The sequence below is a fragment of the Aspergillus piperis genome, assembly GCF_003184755.1.
Source record: "Aspergillus piperis CBS 112811 unplaced genomic scaffold BO85scaffold_17, whole genome shotgun sequence".
NCBI classification, from domain to species: Eukaryota; Fungi; Ascomycota; class Eurotiomycetes; order Eurotiales; family Aspergillaceae; genus Aspergillus; species Aspergillus piperis.
The window spans coordinates 529009-550244 of NW_020291607.1; the positions used below are offsets into that span (position 1 = coordinate 529009).

The following is a 21236-nucleotide window of genomic DNA, read 5'->3' on the forward strand; positions in this document are numbered from 1 at the left end:
CTGGTCGGATCGTTCCTCTCCGCTTCGCGCTGCTTCTCCGCTGCGGCGCGTTCGCGGTCCGCCGCCATCTGGGTCTCGATCTCCACGCGCCGGTTGAACTCTTGTTCCGTGATGCGGCGCTCGCGCTGAGAGTAGCCCTTTTCTTTGACGGAGTAGAAGACGCCTCCGAGTTCGGCGAGCCACTGTTGTTGGATTCCATTAGTACTTGACTTGTATCGGGGTATGTGATGGGATTCGGGGGTGGAGGTGAACTTACGTGTGGATCTACAGCAGTCACGGTGGACATGTACTCCTTACTGGTGAGGATCAATTCATGGTAGACTACGTACTCCGGGACATATCCCAGACCGTAGAGGGCACTGGTTGGGTGGAGTTGCATGCTGACGCTGGTTCGGAGGTTGAGGAACTCGCCGATACCCTTGACGCGCGCGGCTTGGTGGTAGAAACCCGAGCAGATGCACTTGCGGATCTCGTCCCAGTCGGTGCCGCAGCTGACCAGGGGCATCTTCTGCACCGTCATGATGTCGTGCAGTTGGTCGCGCACTTCGCGCGCCCGCCGCAGGGCCTTGGCGTGGAGGAAGTGGCGTGTGCACCAGCCGTCGGAGTAGCCGTTTGCTTTCCATTGCGTGTAGACGTGGAGGAGAGTGAGGTGGTCGGATTCCGGGACGAAGAATTTCTCGCGCGCAGCGTCGGATTCCTCTTGGCGCTCTTTGGGGCGGTAGAAGACGCTGGGGACGGATAGCATGGATACAATGGTGAGCATCTCCTCGCTGCAGCCGTAGGTCTCTGCGGCGGTGATGATGAGCTTTGCGAGCGGGGGATCCATTGGGAATGGTGTCATCTGACGTCCTAGTGGAGTGAGGTCACCGAGGTTGTCGAGCGCTCCAAGAGACCAAAGTTCGAAGAGGGATGTGGTGATTGTTTCTTGGGGAGGGGGGTCCATAAAGTCGAAGTCGAGAAGGTCTTTGACGCCAAGAGATTTAAGGAGAAGGACGGTGTTGGAAAGACTGGTCCGCTGGATTTCCGGGATAGTTTGCAGGTATAGCTCGTTCTTGTACGCCACCTCGGTATACAGACGATATGCCTTGCCCGGCCCCGTACGTCCTGCTCGACCAGAACGCTGGTTGGCATTGGCCTGTGATATAGGCGTGATCTGCAGAGTGTCCATGCCCATCTTGGGGTTGTACACCTTTAGCTTGGAGTAGCCCGAATCCACAACGAACATGATACCGTCAACTGTCAGACTGGTTTCCGCAATGTTGGTGGCAACAATCACTTTCCGCACGCCAGGCTCAGCCCGTTCGAAAATTTTGGCCTGTTGCTCCGCAGGCATCTGACTGTAAATGGGTAGAATACTCAACTTCGGCGGATCGTTTAGTAGCTTTAACCGCTCATCGACCAGCTCGCATGTTGCTTCAATGTCTTCCTGACCTGTCATGAACACAAGAATATCACCAGGACCTTGCGACACGTGGATGGCCAAGACCTGCTTGACCGCGCTGTCAACATAGTCCTCGCAGGGTGTGCGTGAGAAATGGGTATCGACAGGGAATGTTCTTCCGGGGATGATGAACTCCGGTGCGCCACCGTAGAATCTGGAGAAGCGTTCTGCGTTCATGGTGGCCGATGTGACAATGAGCTTCAAGTCCCTGCGTCGAGCTAGGACTTTCTTGAGGAGACCCATGAGCACATCTGTGTTCAATGCTCTCTCGTGCGCTTCGTCCATGATGATACAAGAATACTTGTCGAGGTCCTGCTGGACAAGTGACTCTCGTAGAAGGACACCATCGGTCATGTACTTAATGACCGTCTTCGGGCCTGTGCAATCTTCGAAACGAATCGCATACCCAACTTCATCACCAAGATCCACCTCCATTTCTTCACTGACACGCTTGGCAACACTCATAGCTGCCACCCGACGAGGTTGCGTACACCCAATCATGCCATACTTCGAATAGCCGTCCTCGTGCAGGAACTGCGTCAGCTGTGTTGTTTTTCCAGACCCAGTCTCACCAACCACGACCACAACCTGGTTATCCCGAATGACGCGCAACAAATCCTCTCGGACCGCGAACGCCGGCAGGAACTCCCTCTGCTCCCGAAGCGTCTTGCTCTTGCTGAACGAACTCTGCCCACCTTCATCCTTTTTCAGATGTTGGGCGAACTTGTTTCCGCTCTTGTAGGCATCCTCCACTGGCATAGCGACCGCACTGTCACCCTCATCCTCCTTTACGCCCATGAGGTTTCCCAGCGCCGTTCCCGCCATCGTTGTCGCCTCCTGCGCTTGCTTCTGGCGTTCTCGCTGCTGACGTCGTTCGCGAACCACTTTGCTTCCTTTCCGACTGAAAACAGCCATGTCACTCTGCGGGTCTCGGACAGCTGAGATAGGCTCGAGCTGCTTGGTGAAGATCGTGCGGCCATCGAGGAAGGGTGGACGGAGGTCATGGACTAGCAAATGAACTCGGGTGGCTTCTTCATCTTCGGGCATGAAGTCGCCATCGAAATCGCGTCTCTGGGCGACACCAGATGTGAGCATACGGTTCGTTTCCCAGTTGTCGATGTCCTTGCGCTTTGCGTCGCGCAGCTGTGGCGGGAGATTGGAGCTCTTCAGCCTTTTGGCTGGAGGCTGGTCGTTGGAGGCCATAATGGTGTGTAATTGATGATCGAACAACACGATCGCTTGCTAGAGCAATTAATATCTTAATGCTTCGCAGGGGGCTACACCTCCCGCCGATAGTTGGAGAAGATGCAATCGCCGCGAATTGCGGAATCCATCGTTTCTATCGGAGTTGCGGCAAACACTGCAAACATCGCCGCCCGCTTCGTCACGTGTAACATCCCCTCCCAAGAACAGGCAGAAGATGGTGTGGAAAACCTTGGTATATTAAAAAGAGCTCTGATAATTAGTTAGTTAGTTGTAGTCAATTGTACTGTTTATCCCTTGCACCTGCATTAGTAGTGGTTTGTTCGTTAGCGACGCAGACATAATTGCAACAAAGCGACGCCGCAAGCACCGCGGATCCATATCGAAACTCCCCGCATCGCAACTCCGGCTTTACAACTGCGCTTTCAATCAAATTTCGACATCATGGCCAGCCAAGCACAAGTCAACCCCAAGAGGCAACAGGGTATGTCCTGTATCTATCTTGTTTTTTGTTGTCGTCTGAAGAAGCCAAACTGATTCGAAGCAGAGCTCCAGCTCCAGTACTCCAACTACAAAAACACGCTACAACAATTGGCGCAGAAGATCGGTGACATTGAGCAAGAAGCAGAAGAGCATAAGTAAGCTGCCCTATTCGAAGATTCTTCTCTTGTGAAGTTTTGCACAACAGTGTGCCCATTTGCGTTTGTTTGGGAATGGCAACTAACGCACACTCAACACTAGGCTTGTTATCGAAACCCTCGACCCCCTCCCGAAGGACCGCAAATGCTTTCGGATGGTGAACGGTGTTCTGGTAGAGCGGACAGTTGAGGACGTTCTCCCGTCTCTCAAGACAAACTCGGATGGATTGAAGCAGGTCTTGGAGGAGCTATTGAAGCAGTACAAGTCGAAGCAGGCGGATCTGGATAACTGGAAGGTAGGAATATTGTTCCCTGGTGGTCCACATATGTGGAATGACGAATGGATTGCTAACAGTTCTGTCGCTTTACAGAAGAAGAACAACATCCAGGTTGTACAGCCTTAGAGCAACGGTGCTATGGTTTTCTCACGGTTTCTGTATCCTCTTCATGCAGCGTTATACACTGAAAAATAATATTCCTATAGTAAAATCATGTAATTCTAGACATCCGATCTGCTATCGCATAGTAAATCAGAGAACACCGTAGATGATTGTGAGAGACATACAGCAAGTAAATAGTATAATATAAAGTAGCATCATTGAAGATAAACCCGTGGAAGCCCTGCGTTACTAATCTGCCCTTCCGCCAGTCTTCATCTACAATTTCAACTGAGCCGACAACATATCCATGACCCAGCATCATCAAAATGAAATCGCTTCACTGCGCACCTAAATCTAGAAATATGCGATAGCATGTCACAGCGCCGTCAATTTTCCAGTTGCGATCCATGCCGTCGCTCCAAGCGACGCTGCTTTTTCGCCTCTCCCCGAGGAGAGAAGTGTACTAACTGCCAACGACTGGGCCATTCATGCACCTTTGACTTTGCCAGATCTCGGAGGGTAAAGCCCAAGCAAGACCTAGTGCGGCCTTCCCCATCGACAAACAGCAATGAGCTACCACAAATTCCACTTCTAGGCTTTGATAGTCCTGATGGTTACTATCAAGCCGGTACCACGCCCCCCGGGGATACCCTGGTAACGGGGCTCAACCTCACCGAAGACCATGATACACAGAAGGGCCATGACGATATTATGGACCTCTATCTGGTGAATCGACTGGCGTCGGATTTTGTGCCTCCAGTGCAAGTATCAAGCGAGGCGCAAACGTCCGTACGCAGCAGTCTGTCGGACAGGGTGTCCTACGTGATGCCGTTACTTGCTGGTAGTTCACTAACGAGTCCTGTCCGCCTGCTGAATTCCAAGCTGGATGCAACAATCTTAGATGATCGCCTGGCAAAGATTTCTCACGCGATCATCACGGGATGTGCTTCCCGGTTTGTGGATTACGACTGCAATTTGTATGCAACGGCGTCACGCTACCGACTGGAAGGTTGGAGTGAACAGCCCTCGCAAAGACATACGCCTGCAACATTGGAGAGTTCTTCAAACACATCTTTTCCGGATACCCCAGCTTCGGTTACACCGTTGGATGTCATATCTTCTCCGGATTCAGGGATGCCATTAAACGATATCTCTTGCACTTTTACTGTTATCGGGGCCGTCCGTTTCCTTGATCATTTCGCGGGTCTCTACGGCAATCGCATCAGTGCAACTGCGCGTAAACAGTCTGATGCTGCGCTGAAATCAGTGCTTCGCACGTTCTCCCTTCAGTGGCTGCCTACCGAGAGTGTATTAGCCGCTGATAGTATCTTGCAGGACAATGTTTATGGGATACCGACGAACGAGGCATCCCAGAACGCATTCTACGATTCTTGGTTTCAGACACGGGAGATTCTCGAACAGGCACAATCTGTCCGGTCGTTCAGGATTGTCTATGCTATTCTGCTTTTTGGTGGCATTACCGTTCCGACTAAAGCTCCAGTCGAGTCAACACGCGAGTTCCTTGACAGCGGCTTGCAAAGCCTTTGTTCTCTGAATGAGCTTGTTAGGAAGCACTGTACTACTCTGGGAGCTCACTCTATATACAGTGGTCTGCTGGAAGCCAGTCTGAATGCTGTGCATTGGGGCGGATACATCCGTGACCTTGGGGCGTCGCTCACCACAAATCGTCCATGCAGACTTCCTATTCCGGATCACAGTAAAGGTAGGCTCATTATTATGGGCGATTAGTCTTGCATATCCAAGCTAAACTTATTCGAATAGTGCTTTTCAGTACCGGCTCGATCATGTCAACATTCGACTGGTCCAATAACCAAAATTTCCCTCCCCGTCAGGATGACATCCCAAATATTTGCAAGAAGGCAGTTGCGGAGGCGTTTTATATATGCAGGCAGATAGTTGAGGTCAAATATTTACTACACTGTGATCAGTCTTTGGCTGGCATAGAGGATGTCACCTCAACAGTGGCAGCCGTGAGCAAATTCGACCAACAGTTCCGCCCGTTCATTAATTACTGCATCAACAACCTGGAGTGTCTTTCATTACACTCTAGAACAGCTTCTGGTGGGTACCCAAACTAGTTAATATGTCCACTTACTGACGAATTAAACAGTCTCGCTCGTATTATTCTGGGATCTGAGCATCCTCATCCTAGCCGAGGCGTTGGCTTTCAGCAGGGGGAGCGACTCTGTTGACAACACTATCATCGCAAGTATGGGCTCATATCAGGCTGAGGCAGTCGCATCGGTCACAAAGACCGTAGAACGCGTACTGTCGCTACCGCCAGACTCTGCCTTCAACATTGAAAACGGTCTTGATGCCGAAGTCCCTCTCATCGCCTATCACATTACCCCGAGCTTAACGGCAACAGTCTACCAAAGAACAATTGAAACTTTGATGGACTCTCAGCAATCGCCGCTCCATACCGGAGAGACAGCCGACGATGTTTGGCAACGGCAGGTTGATATCGTGCTGAAAGGCCTCAGCTCACTCGGTGAGACCGTCGGCGGATCCGAGGCGGCCACAAGAGTTTTGCAGTCATTATTGCCGCGATATGGGGATATACTTTCTGAGTGCTGGACTTCTGATTTCAGCACCTGACTGGTTTAGACCACCTGCGAAGTACAGTGGGCCCCGACATGCGGCGTTTGCTTTAAGTACGGGCGAAGCTAGAAACACGATTGTGGTTCTTCTGCGGGCATTCCACCGACATTTATTCCGTGGTTAGGGGGAAAAAGCGAATATGCAAGCTCTGCGATCACCAAGGTGGACTTACTTGCATCATGTTGAGGATGCTACTACTGTTATCCTAACCAGACGAAGGACTCTGTTCCCGCAGTGAAGGTACGGCCAAGCACCCTAACTCCCCAAACAACCGCCTGTTACTCAGTAACTAATGCCGCTACTAGCAAGAACTATCTGAGTTTATGGATAGACAGTGTGTCTCATAGTTCACCTGTCACTATGCGGATACGTCATTGGAATGCTATCGGTTCCGCTCTGTCGGCTCCGACCATCGGTTCCGCAATCCAGAACTTTTCTCGAGATGCAGTCTGCTGATCCTCGATATCATCAAACAATTCTTAACATATCAGAACAACAGTCAATTGGCTTCAATATTCAAAGGTCAGTCACTTACTACACTCAAACAACAAAACCGCTACACAGCTTCCACACCAGCACCTACTATCTCGGGAATATACTATCCCTCCTACTACTACTACTACTACTATATAAACTACAATGCCTACTACAACCTCCACCCCCCTTCCAACCCTAATCTTCATCCCGGGCGCCTGGCACCTCCCAACCTGCTACACCAAACTCATCACCTACCTCCAAACCCACCACCCCACCCTCAACTGCACGACCATCACCCTCCCCTCCACAACCGGCGACCCCAGCGCCACATTCAAAGATGACCTCTCCGCCGCCCGCGCCGCCATCACCCACGAAACCCTCCACCACGGACGCAACGTCGTCCTGATCGCGCACTCCTACGGCGGTATGGTCGCCAACAGCGCCATCAAAGGCTTCACATCACCCCAAACACCCACATCCGGTACCATCATCGGCCTAATCCTCATCGCCTCCGGCTTCACCCTAACCGGCTTCTCCTTCATGGACCCCTTCCTCGGCCACCCGCCACCCTCCTGGCGCGCAAACCACACCACCGGCTTCGCAGAACTAGTCACCTCCCCCCGCGAACTCTTCTACCATGACCTCCCCGAGGAAGAAGCCCGCTACTGGGTCTCGCAGCTCAGACCGCAGAGTCTGAAAGCGCTGTTCGAGGGCGGTGAGTTCTCGTATGCGGGGTGGAAGGACGTTCCGTGTTGGTATATCGGGACGGAGGGGGATAGAGGGTTGCCGGTGCTGATGCAGCGGTGGGGTGTTGGGATCGCGAGGGGGATGTGTCCTCCGGGATGGAGTGTGGTGTATAGGGAGGTGGTGGGCGCCAGTCATTCGGTTTTTCTGAGTAGGGTGGAGGTCATGGGTGGGTTGGTTTGGGAGGCTGTAGGGGGGTTTTTGGGGAGGAAGGATCTTGAGTTCGAAGGGGACGGAACTAGGAAGGGGGTTGATGGTTATTGGGAGAGTCAGGGTGTGGTTGTGCCTGAGGCGGATGTTTGGAGGGTGTCGACGTGGTTCAGGTATGGTGTGCCGGCGGCGTTGGGGAGGGGGGTCGGGTGGGGGATTGGGTTGGTTGGGTGGATTAGGGGGTGGTGGTAAGTAGATTAGATATGTTGTATATATATATCAGTAGGTGACACTTGGTTTGATGTATATATTTATCTGTGGGTTGTCTGATTACGTTCGTATCGGGGTTTTTTTTTTATTTGGTAGTTGGGAAATACTATCTTCTTCGCTTCTCATGTGATTACTTAGCCCTCGGCGTATGTATAATTATGGCGGTGTATACTTTAGAATCGAAAGAGCATACTGTCTGTCTGTCTGTCTGTCTGTCTGCAGGATGAAAATCCAGGTTGTCGATGCCATCATACTACTTCTCTCTACCATCATTCATCGTCTCACGTGTATCATGAACTACTAGATGAACGTGTGATGTATGACTTCACCGATAGAATCGCCAGGAAGTATATACCGAAGATGATACTACTACCTACATCATATTATATCCACATCAGTGGAATGATAGGTAAGTAAGTATGTACCCAAACCTCATCATCATCATCATCAGCAGCAGCAGCAGCAGCCTTAATGATTGGGACACAAAAATCTCTTCGAAGTCCGAACAACTAATAGTTATATACTAATATACGAACTGCATAGATACCCGATCCCGGGGCAGTTCTTTTTGCCTAAGAAACCTAAAGTGAGAAATAAGGAATACGAAAAAAGGACAAAAAATATTTCCATGTCTATGGTTCGTCTGTTTGTTTCTTTCCTCTGTAGTAAATAGGAGCGGGCAAATGCAAATGCAAAAAAGCCCACCCACACATTTCAACATCAATTTCGTCATTCGTGATCGTCATCATGTACTCCTAAATGTGTTCAGTCCCACCGCCGTGAAATTCATTCATGGCCACACCATCCAAAAAACAAAACCAAATAATCCAAAAAGTATAAACCAAAATGCAACCAACAGGGTAAATTGATAGCCCTGGTCCGTGCGCCGACTGAGTGGCGGATGTTGTTATAGTAATAATAAAAACAGGTATATCGTAGTGGGAAGAAAAAGGGGGAGGCGAAAATATCAGAATCGAAAGGGGGTAAATGACAAAATTATGACATGGTACTCATCGAACATGGACCGTATACGCAAAACAGTGATAGCTGGGAGGCCATGGCATGTATTGACGTCCAACGGTCAGACATGAAAGACGTCAAGGCATGCGGGTGCTCAGAGACTATCGGAGAAGAAAATGAGCTTCTAGAGCGGGGAGGGTGTGGGGGTAAGAGGGTGGTTTGCTGTTGCAGCAACCTGGTAGTTCGACAGATGCGGTCAGTTGTAGACCTGACTTCTCAAGTCATCATTGACGCTCATCCAGCATATGTGGATTGCCGCCGTTCAGGGGGCGGAACCGGGTACTCCCCGTATGGCTGTCGCATGTAAGCATCGCGGGGTGCGATGTAATCTGGCCCCACCTCTCGCGCATACCTGTACTCTTTGTCTTTGGGCGAGCGAACCTCGCCATACACAGGCCGGCTTGAGGAGTGGCGGGACACACTGGGACGAGCAGCAGACTCATAGCGCATGTGTTCTGTGGGGTAGGTGTAGGTGCTACTCCGAACGGGAGGCTTCGGCATAGGGCGTTCTTGACGTGGCGGTGAACCCCCCCTTGCGTATCTGGGGGACTTCTGGGGTAGCGGTATGCTGGGTTCTCTGAGCACGGTGTCCGGTTCCGTCACAATCTTGTAGCGAGTCGACTTGGGCGGACTCTCGCCGGTTGCCATCTCTGGCGTGCCCGGACTCGAGTAGCCCGAATCGTACTTGTCCGTTCGCAGTTTCGCTGTCCGACTCGCCTCATGAACCATGTTATGCAGTGGGTTTTCGCGGCTCATTCCCCTGGGGCGGGAATGGGTTTGTGCAGCGCTCGCAGAGCGCGAGGGCTGAAGGGACGGCCGGACAGAAGACGGAATCTTCACTGACGGTGAAGTTGCCGCAGTTGGCATGCTAGGTACCTTGACTTCGTAGGATCGGGCTTGGGACCCGAGCTTCTCATATGATCCATTGCGAGAACTACTGGTCCGAACACTTTCCTTGCTCGGTCGTTTTGTGCGGCCCGAGTGTCGTGACGAGGAAGACTCTGGATCGGCGGATTCATAGCCATGATTGCGCGGGGGCGAGCGGGAGGTTTGCGGACGTCTGTCAATTTCGATCGGAACGGATCCCTTGGAGCGTTCAATGTAATCTTTAGCGGTGGTGTGTAGCTTGTCATGCTTCGACTCATGCCTCGACTCATATTCATCCGTGTACTCGTCGTCGTAGCGGGTCGACGTGTGTCGGCGCGGGAGATCCGCCGGTCGGGACTTTCGAGAAGAGGCCTCCCGGTTGCGCCTTTCCGAGGGGCGCTTAATTTTCACATAAACCGTGGACGAGGCGCTGGAGTCAGATGCGCCGCCATCGTCTTCGGAGTCACTGTACGGAACGGCCCGCTCATACTTCTCGTAGGCATCCCGTTGTCGTTCCCTGGTACGATATTTGGCACGACTGCTGTGGGTCGTCCTCGAGTTGTCGCGAGCCATATCCCTCGCCGCACGAGTACTAGGGCCATCACTCTTGCTCTTCTTCTTCTCGCTCGGGGGTTTGGAGGAATATCGTTTCTTATACTCATCGTATTTTCGGGACGTTGAGCGCGACTCTTCGGAGAATTGGAGGTCGTCATCGGAATAGGTGGCTGCATCAGCCGGCGTCCTCTCCTCGTAGTACCGTCCGTTGCGATACTCGCGAGGGGCGCTGGCGCGCGGGGTGGCATAGGCCGAGGTACCATTGACCGGTACGCCTTGTTCGTGCATTTGGCGACGCAACTCAGCCAGCCGAGCTTTCGCATCGTACTTGGCCCTTCTCGTCTCATCCGAAAGCGTCTCGTAAGCCTGCTGCACCTTCTGAAATTCATCCTGAGCCTTGCTTCTCAGCGACTCATCTTTGATCTTATCGGGGTGACATTTCAACACGAGTTTGCGATGAGCAGATTTGATATCCGACAAGGCCGCATCCCTTGGCACCCCCAACACTTCGTATGGATCGATATCTGGCGCGGCTGCCATGATGGTCTGTGTAAGACACTAGTGAAAGATGGGGTAGAAAACATATAAACCAGCCTCAATGCAGGATCAACAGATGATTTAAATAGACAGTATGATGATAAATGCAGAGCGACAAGAAAGCGACAAGTGCCGCGGTGTGGCGTTGTATAAGAAAGCGTGGAGGACAGCAGAAGCGGTAAGTACCTGAACGGAGGGAGGCGAAGCCGGGAGGGTTGCAGCGATAGCGCGGATGTGTAAGGTACGCTGAGATGGACAAGGCGGGCGGATAGACGGCTCGATGGGGTGACGTGGGTGCTCGACGATCAATGGCGCATAGTCAGGATTGTCCCGATCGGATATGCGGCCAATTCATGGAGAAGGCCGGCGAAGACGAAAGAAGGGGAAGAAGCAGGATGACAAAAGGTAGGGTGAAACCGGCAAGGCAGGAGGGGAGTCGAGTTGTAGTGAATTGGGATGTGAAATTAATGAGTAATAATGAGTAAAAGGAGAGACACGGGGAGTTTATGATGAGTGAGAATATGAACCATGCAGAATAAAAGTCACTAGTAAGAGTCTGGTTTGGAGTGTGCAGCGGGTTTAAACCAAAGAGAGAGACAGAGAGGGTGGAGGAGGGGAGGGGGAGGGGGAAGGGAAATAGCGAGGCAAAATAACCCAAAATAATAATGAATTAGTTGGTAGGTTTTTAGGTATGGTTACTGATGGATCCCCAAGTTGTATGGCAGGAAGATTCCCAAGTACCCAAGAGAAAAGGTAAGAGGGGAACAGCTGGGGGCAGTACTTGGCCCGGGTAATTTCGCCCAGCAAACCAGACCCGAAGTTAGTACTAGTCAGAGTGGATGCACTCCAGTTCAATCAAGAGGGAGGAATATTCCTATCTGGTCGGGAGAGGCGACCAGCGCTGAGGGGCAAAAGGGGAAAAAGTCAAAAATACTAGAGAGAAGGAGAGGAAAAATGCGAGAAAATCAAAAGGGATTTTCCCCCCAACGGGCAAATACCGCCAAACAATCGGACCCAAGCACACTGCGCCACGCTGCTTCAACTGGAGACCGGAAGAGTGTAAGCTAAAAGTAGAAAAAGCAGCCAAATCGACTAAGACTAAAGGATGGTCAGATGAAGTGGCACCACGTTTAGTCAGGGTTGCTGGTCGAGTGAGGGAGTTAGCTGGTCAGACGCCAACGTCGATGAATAATGGCTGATGATTTAAACTAGAAGACGCTCGATGATGCCACCAGCTGCGTCTGGTTGGATTGTCCTTGCTGGGGTTTAGGCCAAATGCGAAGTATATCGGTGGTATAAGAAGTGGGCAGGAGTAGCAGCAGGGCGGGACAACTGGATTCAAACAGGATTGATTGGCAACAATGACGATATAAGAGTCGGATCGTCTCGTGAATGTCTTGGGAGTGATGATGATTATGATGAGGAGGAGCAGCAGAAGGATGACTCTGAAGAGAGTAGTATGATTATGATACTCTCTGCATTCGAATTCCTGGTGCAGAGCGAGCCAACAGATGGACTGCAAAGCAGCGGTGAAGTGGGAAAGTGAAACCAACGATGGGGTCTTGTCACAATCAGGAAGCCCAAGGGCCCGCTTTGCGAGGAACAACAGCAACAACCGTCAACAGGCAAGTTGCAATAATGGAGAACCAACGATGAACGATTGGCAAGGAGCGGTCAATCATTGATGCCTTTCAGGAGGACGGCAGGAATGAAGACAGGACAATTGGTTCATACCATGTCCAAATAGTAGATCACAGGAGGCATAAGAATACGGAATACAGGATCGAAGATTATTATTATAAAACAGCCACCAGAAGGTGATCTAGAGAATGAGACGTATCATCCTGCAAACGAAGGGAAATGAAACTGGACCTGATGTGGTACAAATACCCCGGTGGTGTTTGACCGTGGGTTTATCTCCGATCCTTGAAGGAACCATTTTTATTGGAGGGATTGGTACCTGGCGAGAGAAGACTTCAAGGTACAAGAGAGAAAGAACTCGTAGTATCTAAGCCTTGACTTCTGTTGACCTTCGTATCATGTTGGCTTCTCGCAAACCCTGAAGCCCTATGTGCAACTGCGGCATCGAGTGAGAGGGAGATGCTGGGCCGTTCTCAGTCACATCTTCATCACGGTCACGGCGGGCGCTTGGCCAGAAATCCATCTTGCCTGTCCCATTGCTAGCGTCAAAGTTACGACGCAGAGGAGACTAAGCCATGGGTGTCTGCAGGACGAGTGTCTGTTTGGTCATCCACCTGGTGGTCCCCGGCAGATGAGCGAATTCGACTTTGCGACCGTCAGTCATAAGCCTGATTGATCTGCGGGGCCTTTTCCACGAGGAGATGTCCCTCAATGGAGTAAACTATCTATCTATCCGGTAGTACTCTGTAACTAACTAGCAGTAATAGGTTAGTAGTAAACAGTAGCTGAATAGGGCACTCTCTGCCTGGTGAGCATCTAGTTACTACTAAGCAGTACTATGTAAGTACTACTACTGTTTGGTTTCTAGGTTGATAATGACGAGCAAGTAGGAGTATCTACTGCGTACTACCTCCCATAAGTACTCCGTACCTATGGTAGTACGTCGTAACAGAATCTTTCCTCTCTCATTGCGCTAATTGAACCACCAAGACTTCCAACACCAACTAATCAACAACGTTTGCTTCGATCGGAACACACCCTCTCCCTCAGCACCGGGGGGAGTTGACCAGTCAGGCCGAGTTGTCAACCACCAAAAAGACGCCGCGAGGAAAAGAAACCCCGCACCACCTCCACTTCCCTCACTTCCCTCACTTTCCTTCCCAAACGCCGACTGGCAAACTGCCACTGACTGGATCGACTCCCACACACCACCTTGGGTCTGTTTTGCCTCCTTATAGGCTGACCCCACTAATGCTCACAGCCTTTGCCCTTCACCGGGAGGGATTTACAATCCAATCACATCAGCAGTCACCTGCGTATGCGCTCTGCTAGCTGCATCCTATTTTGGGGTCGCCTCACCGGACACGATGCGCTGGGTTCGGCAGTCTGTCTGGAATTGGCTCAGCGAATTCGCTGCTCTCCTTCCTCTTACCTCCTCCTCCTCCTCTTGGCTTTTGCTCCTACAGCAGCATCCTTACTACCTTGAATGGCCTAGTCCGGTGGAGTGGAACCAGCCCATCGCAAAATGGACTCATTCGTACAGGGATGATACCTCTTCCTATGCGTGGGGTAGAGGAAGAAGAAAAGAAAAAAAGGTACCTCGGCTGGCTGACTGAACTTCAGGAACATAATGGTTATGGTACCTGGAGGGGCGTCGTCCATGGTTACAGTCCATCATTATCCATCGATCCGGTCCGGGCGCGCGTGAATTAGTCCCGTGGATTGTTCCCGGAAGGTCCCGCCCTTCATTTGTCTCCTGTCCCTGGGCTGATTCTCTAGAAACTAGTACTACTCACTAGTTAGCTACTACTTCCGGTTCCTCACGGCTGTGAAGGGGAAGGAAAAGGAAGACCATGAATGCTCGTCAGTGGTATGGTCTTCCATCCCTCGCGACGGTTATCTTCTGTCACAAGGTGTATCCTGCGAGTTTCGCGGGGTAAGGCCCCGAATCGTGTAGATCTATCAATTTGATCGGCATCAAACGGCCAAAGTTAAAAACGGCTGATACAGAGCATGGCAACATGGCTGGCTTGCTCACCCTGGGATCGTAACTAGTGGTTGCAGGGCTTGTCTTGTACCACGCAATGGCCTGTCAGCCTATCTCGCCTGTCCCACCCCCAGGTTATCCGTGCCCATGACACGCCGCACCGAACGTTCCTCGCCGAGCTGATTGTTCTCGAAGGAGTAATTGGACCCTGTGCAAAGTCATCTGCACCCGATGTCTGCTGCACGGCTCAGCCAACAATTCGCGTCCGCTGTCCATGCAATGATTGTCCCGGCATTAGTTTGCATGGTGCTGCTTCACTTTCGCGATCCCGCGCATCCAATAAGACGCTCTCAATAGCCTTGGATCAAGGGGCGCGGGTGCTCCAGCTCTTCGTCAAGGCTCGCAAGTGCAGGATTGATGCAAAACGTTAACAGGAGCTTAAAGCAGCTGTTCTCAGGTTCGAAAGCTTTGCCCGGGCTCTGGACCCATCGTCGGCTCGGGCGCGCTGTCAGATGAAGCGCCCATTGTTTTGTCTGCCAGGCCGAGCCAGTCGGTTGATGCGGCCCCGACATTTACCCATAGCCGAAATGGTGTGTAGGTGTGTACTACTACAGCATCCGTATGACACGTTCCGATGAACGCTGAAATCCCGGCCTGTTCCTTTGGGGGTGACAGGCAATAAGCAGGGGGCTTCCTGTGAGGCCCATGCCTGTGAGACTTGCTGACCACAATGTCCTATGGTACGTACCTTGCTGGCTCACATCATCCGCCAATGCAGGCCTTCATGTGGGGTGTGGAGGTCCCAAGTGCCTCGTGGTAGAGGTTATGTACGCGTTCAATGTTAGTGTTGCAGTAAGCATTGCGAAACAGGCCCCCCCCCTCATCAGCCAGCTGCACCCGGGGGGTTTTACCACGGCGCCCACCACCAATGATGTTGGCGAATATCAACCCAACTGCATCTTATCGATCCAGTTTGGCGGCTACCTAGCCTTCTTGAGAATCGATCGTTACCCACCGGCCCCATCACAAATTGGTGGCTACGGCTGAATGGAAGGATATCAAGGCCTCTTTAGCGCGCTAACCTCAGTTCTGTGGCGTTGCTCGGTTTCATCCCACGCCCTGATCCCGGCAGCGTCGTTACGGGCGGGCTGCCTACGTACGCATCTCTTTACCCTTTCAGCTTCTGCCTTCACAGCTGACTCTGGATGTAAAAACTATCTCATGCCTAGCACAGCTAATCACTACAATGAAGAGTGGAGGAAGTGGTGACGGTGTGGGTTCAATCCGCAGCATCAGGTCGACCAGTCGTCTGCCACCTTGCGACACAGTCAGGTGCTCGAGATGGTGGCTCGGTGCTCGTGCTGTGCGATCGTAGGATGTCTCAGCGATTGAATCAAGTCCATCTAGGAAGCGATGCGTGGTGCTGTCTCGACCAAAAGAACAATCGATACCAAAAGGGTCAGTCGAAGGTTCTTGTGGCGCACTTGCGAAAGCCTCAAGGGCAAAAAAGTCTCCCCGACTGGGAGTCGAACCCAGGTCTCCCGCGCTTGTTCCTATTAAGGATTGACAAGCGGAAATCATGACCGTTAGACCATCGAGGATGTTCAGTTGTAACGTGGTTGGTTATTTCCTTCAGAGTCCTTACTTAGAGGTTAATCGAAAGATTGGCCAACCCGATTGACATCATCGCTTGTAGCGGAGCAGATCGGTTTCTTCCCAAATCGTGAACTATCCAAGACCCACTGTGGGTAAGGGGCGTCGATAACGATACAGATAACTGGACGATCTGATTCTCCACGCAGACAGCAGCACAGTACACGGCACTTTCCTGAGCTGTTCTGATGTTCTGATGTTCTTCATGCACGCAGCAATAAGGGAGATGGGCTCACAGGGTCCGCTCACACATTGCAGTCAGGAGCCTAAGTAGGGGTTGGTAGGACCCGATGCTCCGTCTCAACCCCGCCACACTTCATCACTGTCACTCATAGGACAGCATCAAGCGCCTCCATTCCGCGGCCTGTTCTGAACAGTCTCTACTCCTGGACTTTGACTGGTGTATGCTCAAAGGAATGGTCATGGCTGTCTCCGTCTGGCTCTGGTCACAGTCCTCGTACTGCCATACCCGTCTCAGAGTGACTTGGTGATTCTGCTCCAGTCTACTATAATGAGCAAAGGATGTCATTCACCCACATCACGTTTCAGATGATCTTTCATGGCCATTCGACACCTGGAACTGCCGTTCTCATTTGCTGCTTATTAATTTCAACGTAAGCTCCCAGTGATCATGGTGCTGTTTACATCCCCTCAGCTACCACGCTGCCCCTGCTTTCCCGATCTTCCACTTGTTCCATCCCGGGTTTCTGGTTCATCAAATGACGGCCCGACACAAGACAAAGAGCAAGGGAGCTAGGGAGCATCACCACCACACCACCGCCTTGCTGCTCTTGAGTCACAGCGTAACTCATGCCCGCTCCTCTACAATGACCGACAACCAGTCCCAACCAGGCCGGTGTATATACTCAAAACAGTATGGGGCGGAGTGCTCTACATGGCTGAAGTGTCTCCCAAATCCAAGGCAGCCAGTGATGCATCCCACCCGAAACGGTCGGCCATACGTCAATCCGCAGGTCAAAGCTCAAGCTGCCTGCTGCACGACAAGAGATATTCCACCTTGCACAGCCGATCGTCGGAGTCAATGCTAACCTGGCCATTCAGGACACACGATATGAGCTACACATTCTAGCCGTGGGGTTCATTTCCTCCCTTCTCCTCTTTCCAGACTGGTAGTTCTAGATCGACCACAATAGGGGCATGGAACCGTTTCCCACCCCGATGCGGCCAACTGGTCGCCACGATGGCCGCATTGACAATACATGTTTCGCGTCGCCTTGGATTAGACCCGTCTTCATTCTCAGTGTGTCCTTCCTCTGAGCACAAAGGCCGGAAGGATGACGTTGATTGATCGGCTTCAGAGCCTTGGAATCCTTCAGATGGCCACTCAAAAGACGGTAACAGCAGGGCCTTTTGTGATGATCGGAACAGTTGACTGGCTGGCGCTCGAAGGTTGTTGCCGGCAAAGTAATTGTTATTGATTTTGGGTGCCTTCTTGCCCGTGAGATCGACTAGGCTCTGCTTCTTACTGCCCGGGGCAGGCAGCATAACTGGATCCTTATGCTCTTGGACATCTACCGTTGGTGATGACGATGCCTGCGAAGAATACCATCGCACCCTCTCCGAGCCTCGCGACTCGTGTACATGGCCACATACTGCTAGTGATGGCCGAACTTTGCTTAATGCACCCCGCAGGGCTGTGCATCCGACTGAAATGCCTTCAACTCGGCTATCGCAGTGCGAATAAGGCGGCGTATGGGTCACGGTGATATCCGTGTCCAATGGAATGCTGTTCCAAAGCGCACTAGCATCTGAAGACTCGTATCCATACGCCCAGATTCCAGGTGACTGGGAGTATGGGGAGCCAAAGACCTTGAAGATGGTATTTGGGCCGTTAGGCCGGGTCAACCGGATTAGTGCTGACTGGTGCCTGAGATAGACTATCGACGGTGATGCTTGGGTTATTATTTCCAGACACTTCTGGGTATCTTCTAGATGTTGGCCGTGAAAGCTAGACCCGTGTTCAGCGTAGAAACCCGGGTCTAGTGTGATATCATGGTTTCCTAATGATTACCGGTACTCAGTACGTATCCTTTGGCCATCAGTGTTCCCAATCTCCTTCAGCCCTACGGGTGGCCTTCTCGGACAACAAAGACCGTACTTAGAGGCCCAATATTTAACAGTCTGGGCGGGAGGGAGACCAACCGCAAATGATGATTTTGACTTCGAAGTCAGCTGTAGCAATCCAGCTCATTGTCTTACGCAGTTCAGCAGCGCTCCCATGGTTGGTGAGGTCACCAGCATGGATTAAGACATCTCCAGCGGGAAGCTTGAAACCGGCCTCTGACGGCGTGTAGGCGTGCGTATCAGAGACACAGACAAAACGTGTCTTTCGACGCATCTTCATGCTTTTTTCCCTGACTCGACGCCCCTTCGTGTTGAGCTGTCAGCACAGCCCGATGGCGTTACTATTTCAGTGAAGGCTTAGCGAAGCCGTTCTGTGTTACCTAAAGCGGAGCGGACTATAGCTGCAGTGACAAAGGCGTAGTTTCAAATGCTGCCGTCCATATATGGATGTCAGCCCTAGGCACAGAATTTGCTAGAAGGTTTTAGCACGGTACCCCGAGGATTGTACACCTTGACAAAAGGACAAGCCTGGCTAATATTCTCATTATGTGTTTTAACATGCAGCAGCAGCAGATGGAAATGCAACAAGTTGCGCCCATGTGCCATCAGGCCATGCTGAGTCAGCGGTCTGGCCAATGAACTCCGAAAGTCTCCGCCTGGCCCGTCGGAGGCATCCGGCATCAGCCACCAATGATCGGGCGCCAATCTCACCCCCGAACAAGCCGAGTGGAACCGCCTCTCACCATTACATGATGGAGGAATCACGCTTCAGCGACCTCACGATACAACCTTCCCTGTTCCCCTCCCCTTCTCACCTCACCCTGCCCAGCCGCCGTTATCTTAGCTGCATTCTTCAGCATCAATATTATTGCTAGTTGTGGCTGAAAACTTACCGTCAGCCCCTCTGCTTCATGATGCCTCGCTGGAAGCGCAGTAAAGCGCGCCCCGAGAAGGATGCAGCAATCAGCGGCGGCAATCCCGGTGTATCCCCCGACTCCCCTATGGCTCATTCTACTGCTGTGGCCTCCCTTCGCGCTGTTAGTGGCTGCTCTCCCGATGCCATGAGAACGACAGCAGTAACCCAAGACCAGGCACCATCCGACCCGGAAGCGATTCGAAAGCTAGCCAAGCAGCACGCCGAGTTCGGACCCCTGGGCGACCCGTCGCATCTCTACACCAGCGAGCATCCCGGTGGAGAGATCCCTGACCCGGTCATTGATGAGCCTCCGTACTTCGTCGTCCTGACCACCTACGTCAGCTTTCTCGTGCTGATCTTTCTCGGCCATTTCCATGATTTCGTGGACAAGTGGTTTCGCTCCCATACTTACCGGCACTTGAAGCCACAGAATGGCTATGCGTCATTGTATAGCGACTTCGAGAGTTTCTACACGCGACGCTTGAAGCAACGGATTAATGACTGTTTTGAGAGGCCGATTGTTGGTGTTCCGGGCAGGCATGTTACGCTGTTGGACCGCACGACTGAAGACAACCTTCATTTCAGACTTACGGGCACAACGACGGATACGCTGAACCTGAGTTCGTATAATTATTTGGGTTTTGCTCAGTCGGAAGGCCCATGCACCGACTATGCCGAGGAGGTACTCCGCCGGGATGGCATTTGCATTGCATCGACTCCCGAGGGAGGAATCACGAAGCTTCATGCAGAGGTGGAAGATCAAATCGCCCGGTTTGTGGGAAAAGAAGCCGCAGTTGTGTTCTCCATGGGCTTTGTGACGAATGCGACTATCTTTCCCTCCATAATGGAAAAGGGATGTCTGATCCTGTCTGATGAACTCAATCATGCGTCCATCCGGTTTGGTGCTCGTCTGTCTGGCGCGGCTATTCAAGTCTTCGCGCATAACAACATGGCCGACCTCGAGAAGCGTCTCAGGGAGGCAATCTCTCAAGGTCAGCCTCGCACGCATAGGCCGTGGAAGAAAATTCTTGTTACCGTGGAGGGACTGTTCTCTATGGAAGGTACCATGTGCAACCTTCCTCGGATACTGGCGTTGAAGAAGAAGTACAAGTTCCACCTTTTTGTTGACGAGGCACACTCCATTGGAGCTGTTGGACGTCACGGACGCGGAGTTTGCGACTACTTCAAAGTAGACCCGGCGGAAGTCGACATCCTGATGGGAACGTTTACCAAGTCCTTCGGGGCGAACGGTGGCTATATCGCGGCCGACAGAGCCATCATTGACAAGATTCGCTGCACAAACGCTGGTCAAATCTTTGGAGAAGCCCCGTCGCTTCCTGTCCTGGCTCAGATCTACTCCTCATTGCGACTCATTGCTGATGAGGATCCTCTTCACCCGGGCGAGGGACGCGAGCGGATGCAGCGCCTGGCTTTCAACTCGCGCTACCTTCGGCTTGGATTGAAGAGACTGGGCTTCATCGTCTACGGACACGATGACTCTCCTATTGTGCCGTTGATGCTGTACAATCCGGCCAAGATGCCCGCCTTCTCTCGAGAAATGCTGCGTCGCAAGATCTCCGTGGTTGTTGTGACATACCCTGCCACGCCCCTGGAGCTGTCACGGGCGCGACTCTGCATCTCAGCCGCGCACACTAAAGACGATCTGGATCGCATCCTGCAGGCGTGCGATGAAATAGGCGATGCATTGGAGATCAAATTCTCTTCAGGCATTGCAGGTGGTCTGAGGGAACCATTGTCTGCACACGATAGCTCGAAGGGACCTAGGATTATTGAGCCTCCCCGTTGGCCTCTCGAAGAGGTCATTGCGAGGGGCACTTACGACGCAAATCAGCCTTTATACTAGGTGAATGTCACCGCTTAATGTGATTAGAAACAGGACATTCTAACGCCGCATGATGTTCAAGAATATACACGCCAAGAACATATAGCTAATGCCCTCTTTTTGGATTCGTTTTACTTGGGCGTTACGGGTTGTTTGAATTCTTTCGCTGAACAAAAAAAGGCCGGCATTTGAAGACGCCAAAACGTA

At 51.9% G+C, this 21236-nt stretch overlaps 7 protein-coding genes and 1 non-coding gene across 8 annotated transcripts; 5 read left to right on the top strand and 3 right to left on the bottom strand.

Annotated features, from left to right (window-relative positions):
- The first annotated feature begins 2920 nt into the window (after nucleotides 1-2920).
- On the top strand, nucleotides 2921-3790 carry BO85DRAFT_451937 (putative prefoldin subunit 2). Its single transcript, XM_025660707.1, has 4 exons — nucleotides 2921-3128; nucleotides 3192-3282; nucleotides 3386-3578; nucleotides 3654-3790. The coding sequence occupies exons 1-4, from the start codon at nucleotides 3089-3091 to the stop codon at nucleotides 3684-3686; spliced, it is 357 nt and encodes a 118-aa protein (XP_025512952.1). The 5' UTR covers nucleotides 2921-3088; the 3' UTR covers nucleotides 3687-3790.
- A 244-nt stretch (nucleotides 3791-4034) lies between these two features.
- On the top strand, nucleotides 4035-6281 carry BO85DRAFT_377978 (Zn(II)2Cys6 transcription factor domain-containing protein; the record flags this gene model as incomplete). The annotated part of the gene is made up of 4 exons (XM_025656284.1): nucleotides 4035-4122; nucleotides 4258-5385; nucleotides 5445-5744; nucleotides 5794-6281. 4 exons carry the CDS (start codon nucleotides 4035-4037, stop codon nucleotides 6279-6281), a joined length of 2004 nt encoding a protein of 667 aa, XP_025512953.1.
- A 642-nt stretch (nucleotides 6282-6923) lies between these two features.
- Nucleotides 6924-8594, top strand: BO85DRAFT_440939 (alpha/beta hydrolase; the record flags this gene model as incomplete). The annotated part of the gene is made up of 4 exons (XM_025658790.1): nucleotides 6924-7828; nucleotides 8261-8338; nucleotides 8469-8511; nucleotides 8592-8594. The coding sequence occupies 4 exons, from the start codon at nucleotides 6924-6926 to the stop codon at nucleotides 8592-8594; spliced, it is 1029 nt and encodes a 342-aa protein (XP_025512954.1).
- Nucleotides 8595-8919: 325 nt separating this feature from the next.
- Nucleotides 8920-11060, bottom strand: BO85DRAFT_90838 (DnaJ domain protein). Its single transcript, XM_025665777.1, has one exon. The coding sequence runs from the start codon at nucleotides 10905-10907 to the stop codon at nucleotides 9180-9182; it is 1728 nt and encodes a 575-aa protein (XP_025512955.1). The 5' UTR covers nucleotides 10908-11060; the 3' UTR covers nucleotides 8920-9179.
- A 3338-nt stretch (nucleotides 11061-14398) lies between these two features.
- BO85DRAFT_461722 (uncharacterized protein) lies at nucleotides 14399-15579 on the top strand (the record flags this gene model as incomplete). Its single annotated transcript, XM_025661804.1, has 6 exons — nucleotides 14399-14481; nucleotides 14558-14592; nucleotides 14728-14958; nucleotides 15073-15122; nucleotides 15208-15384; nucleotides 15505-15579. 6 exons carry the CDS (start codon nucleotides 14399-14401, stop codon nucleotides 15577-15579), a joined length of 651 nt encoding a protein of 216 aa, XP_025512956.1.
- A 464-nt stretch (nucleotides 15580-16043) lies between these two features.
- On the bottom strand, nucleotides 16044-16133 carry BO85DRAFT_t214. The gene has a single exon. It is a non-coding gene; the product is annotated as a tRNA-Asp (tRNA).
- Nucleotides 16134-17252: 1119 nt separating this feature from the next.
- On the bottom strand, nucleotides 17253-18638 carry BO85DRAFT_90945 (metallophosphatase domain-containing protein). The gene is made up of 2 exons (XM_025665778.1): nucleotides 18349-18638; nucleotides 17253-18206 (listed from the first exon to the last, which is right to left on the bottom strand). The coding sequence occupies exons 1-2, from the start codon at nucleotides 18548-18550 to the stop codon at nucleotides 17272-17274; spliced, it is 1137 nt and encodes a 378-aa protein (XP_025512957.1). The 5' UTR covers nucleotides 18551-18638; the 3' UTR covers nucleotides 17253-17271.
- A 543-nt stretch (nucleotides 18639-19181) lies between these two features.
- Nucleotides 19182-21050, top strand: BO85DRAFT_426556 (putative serine palmitoyltransferase 1; the record flags this gene model as incomplete). Its single annotated transcript, XM_025658119.1, has 1 exon — nucleotides 19182-21050. The coding sequence occupies one exon, from the start codon at nucleotides 19182-19184 to the stop codon at nucleotides 21048-21050; it is 1869 nt and encodes a 622-aa protein (XP_025512958.1).
- Nucleotides 21051-21236: the final 186 nt, after the last annotated feature.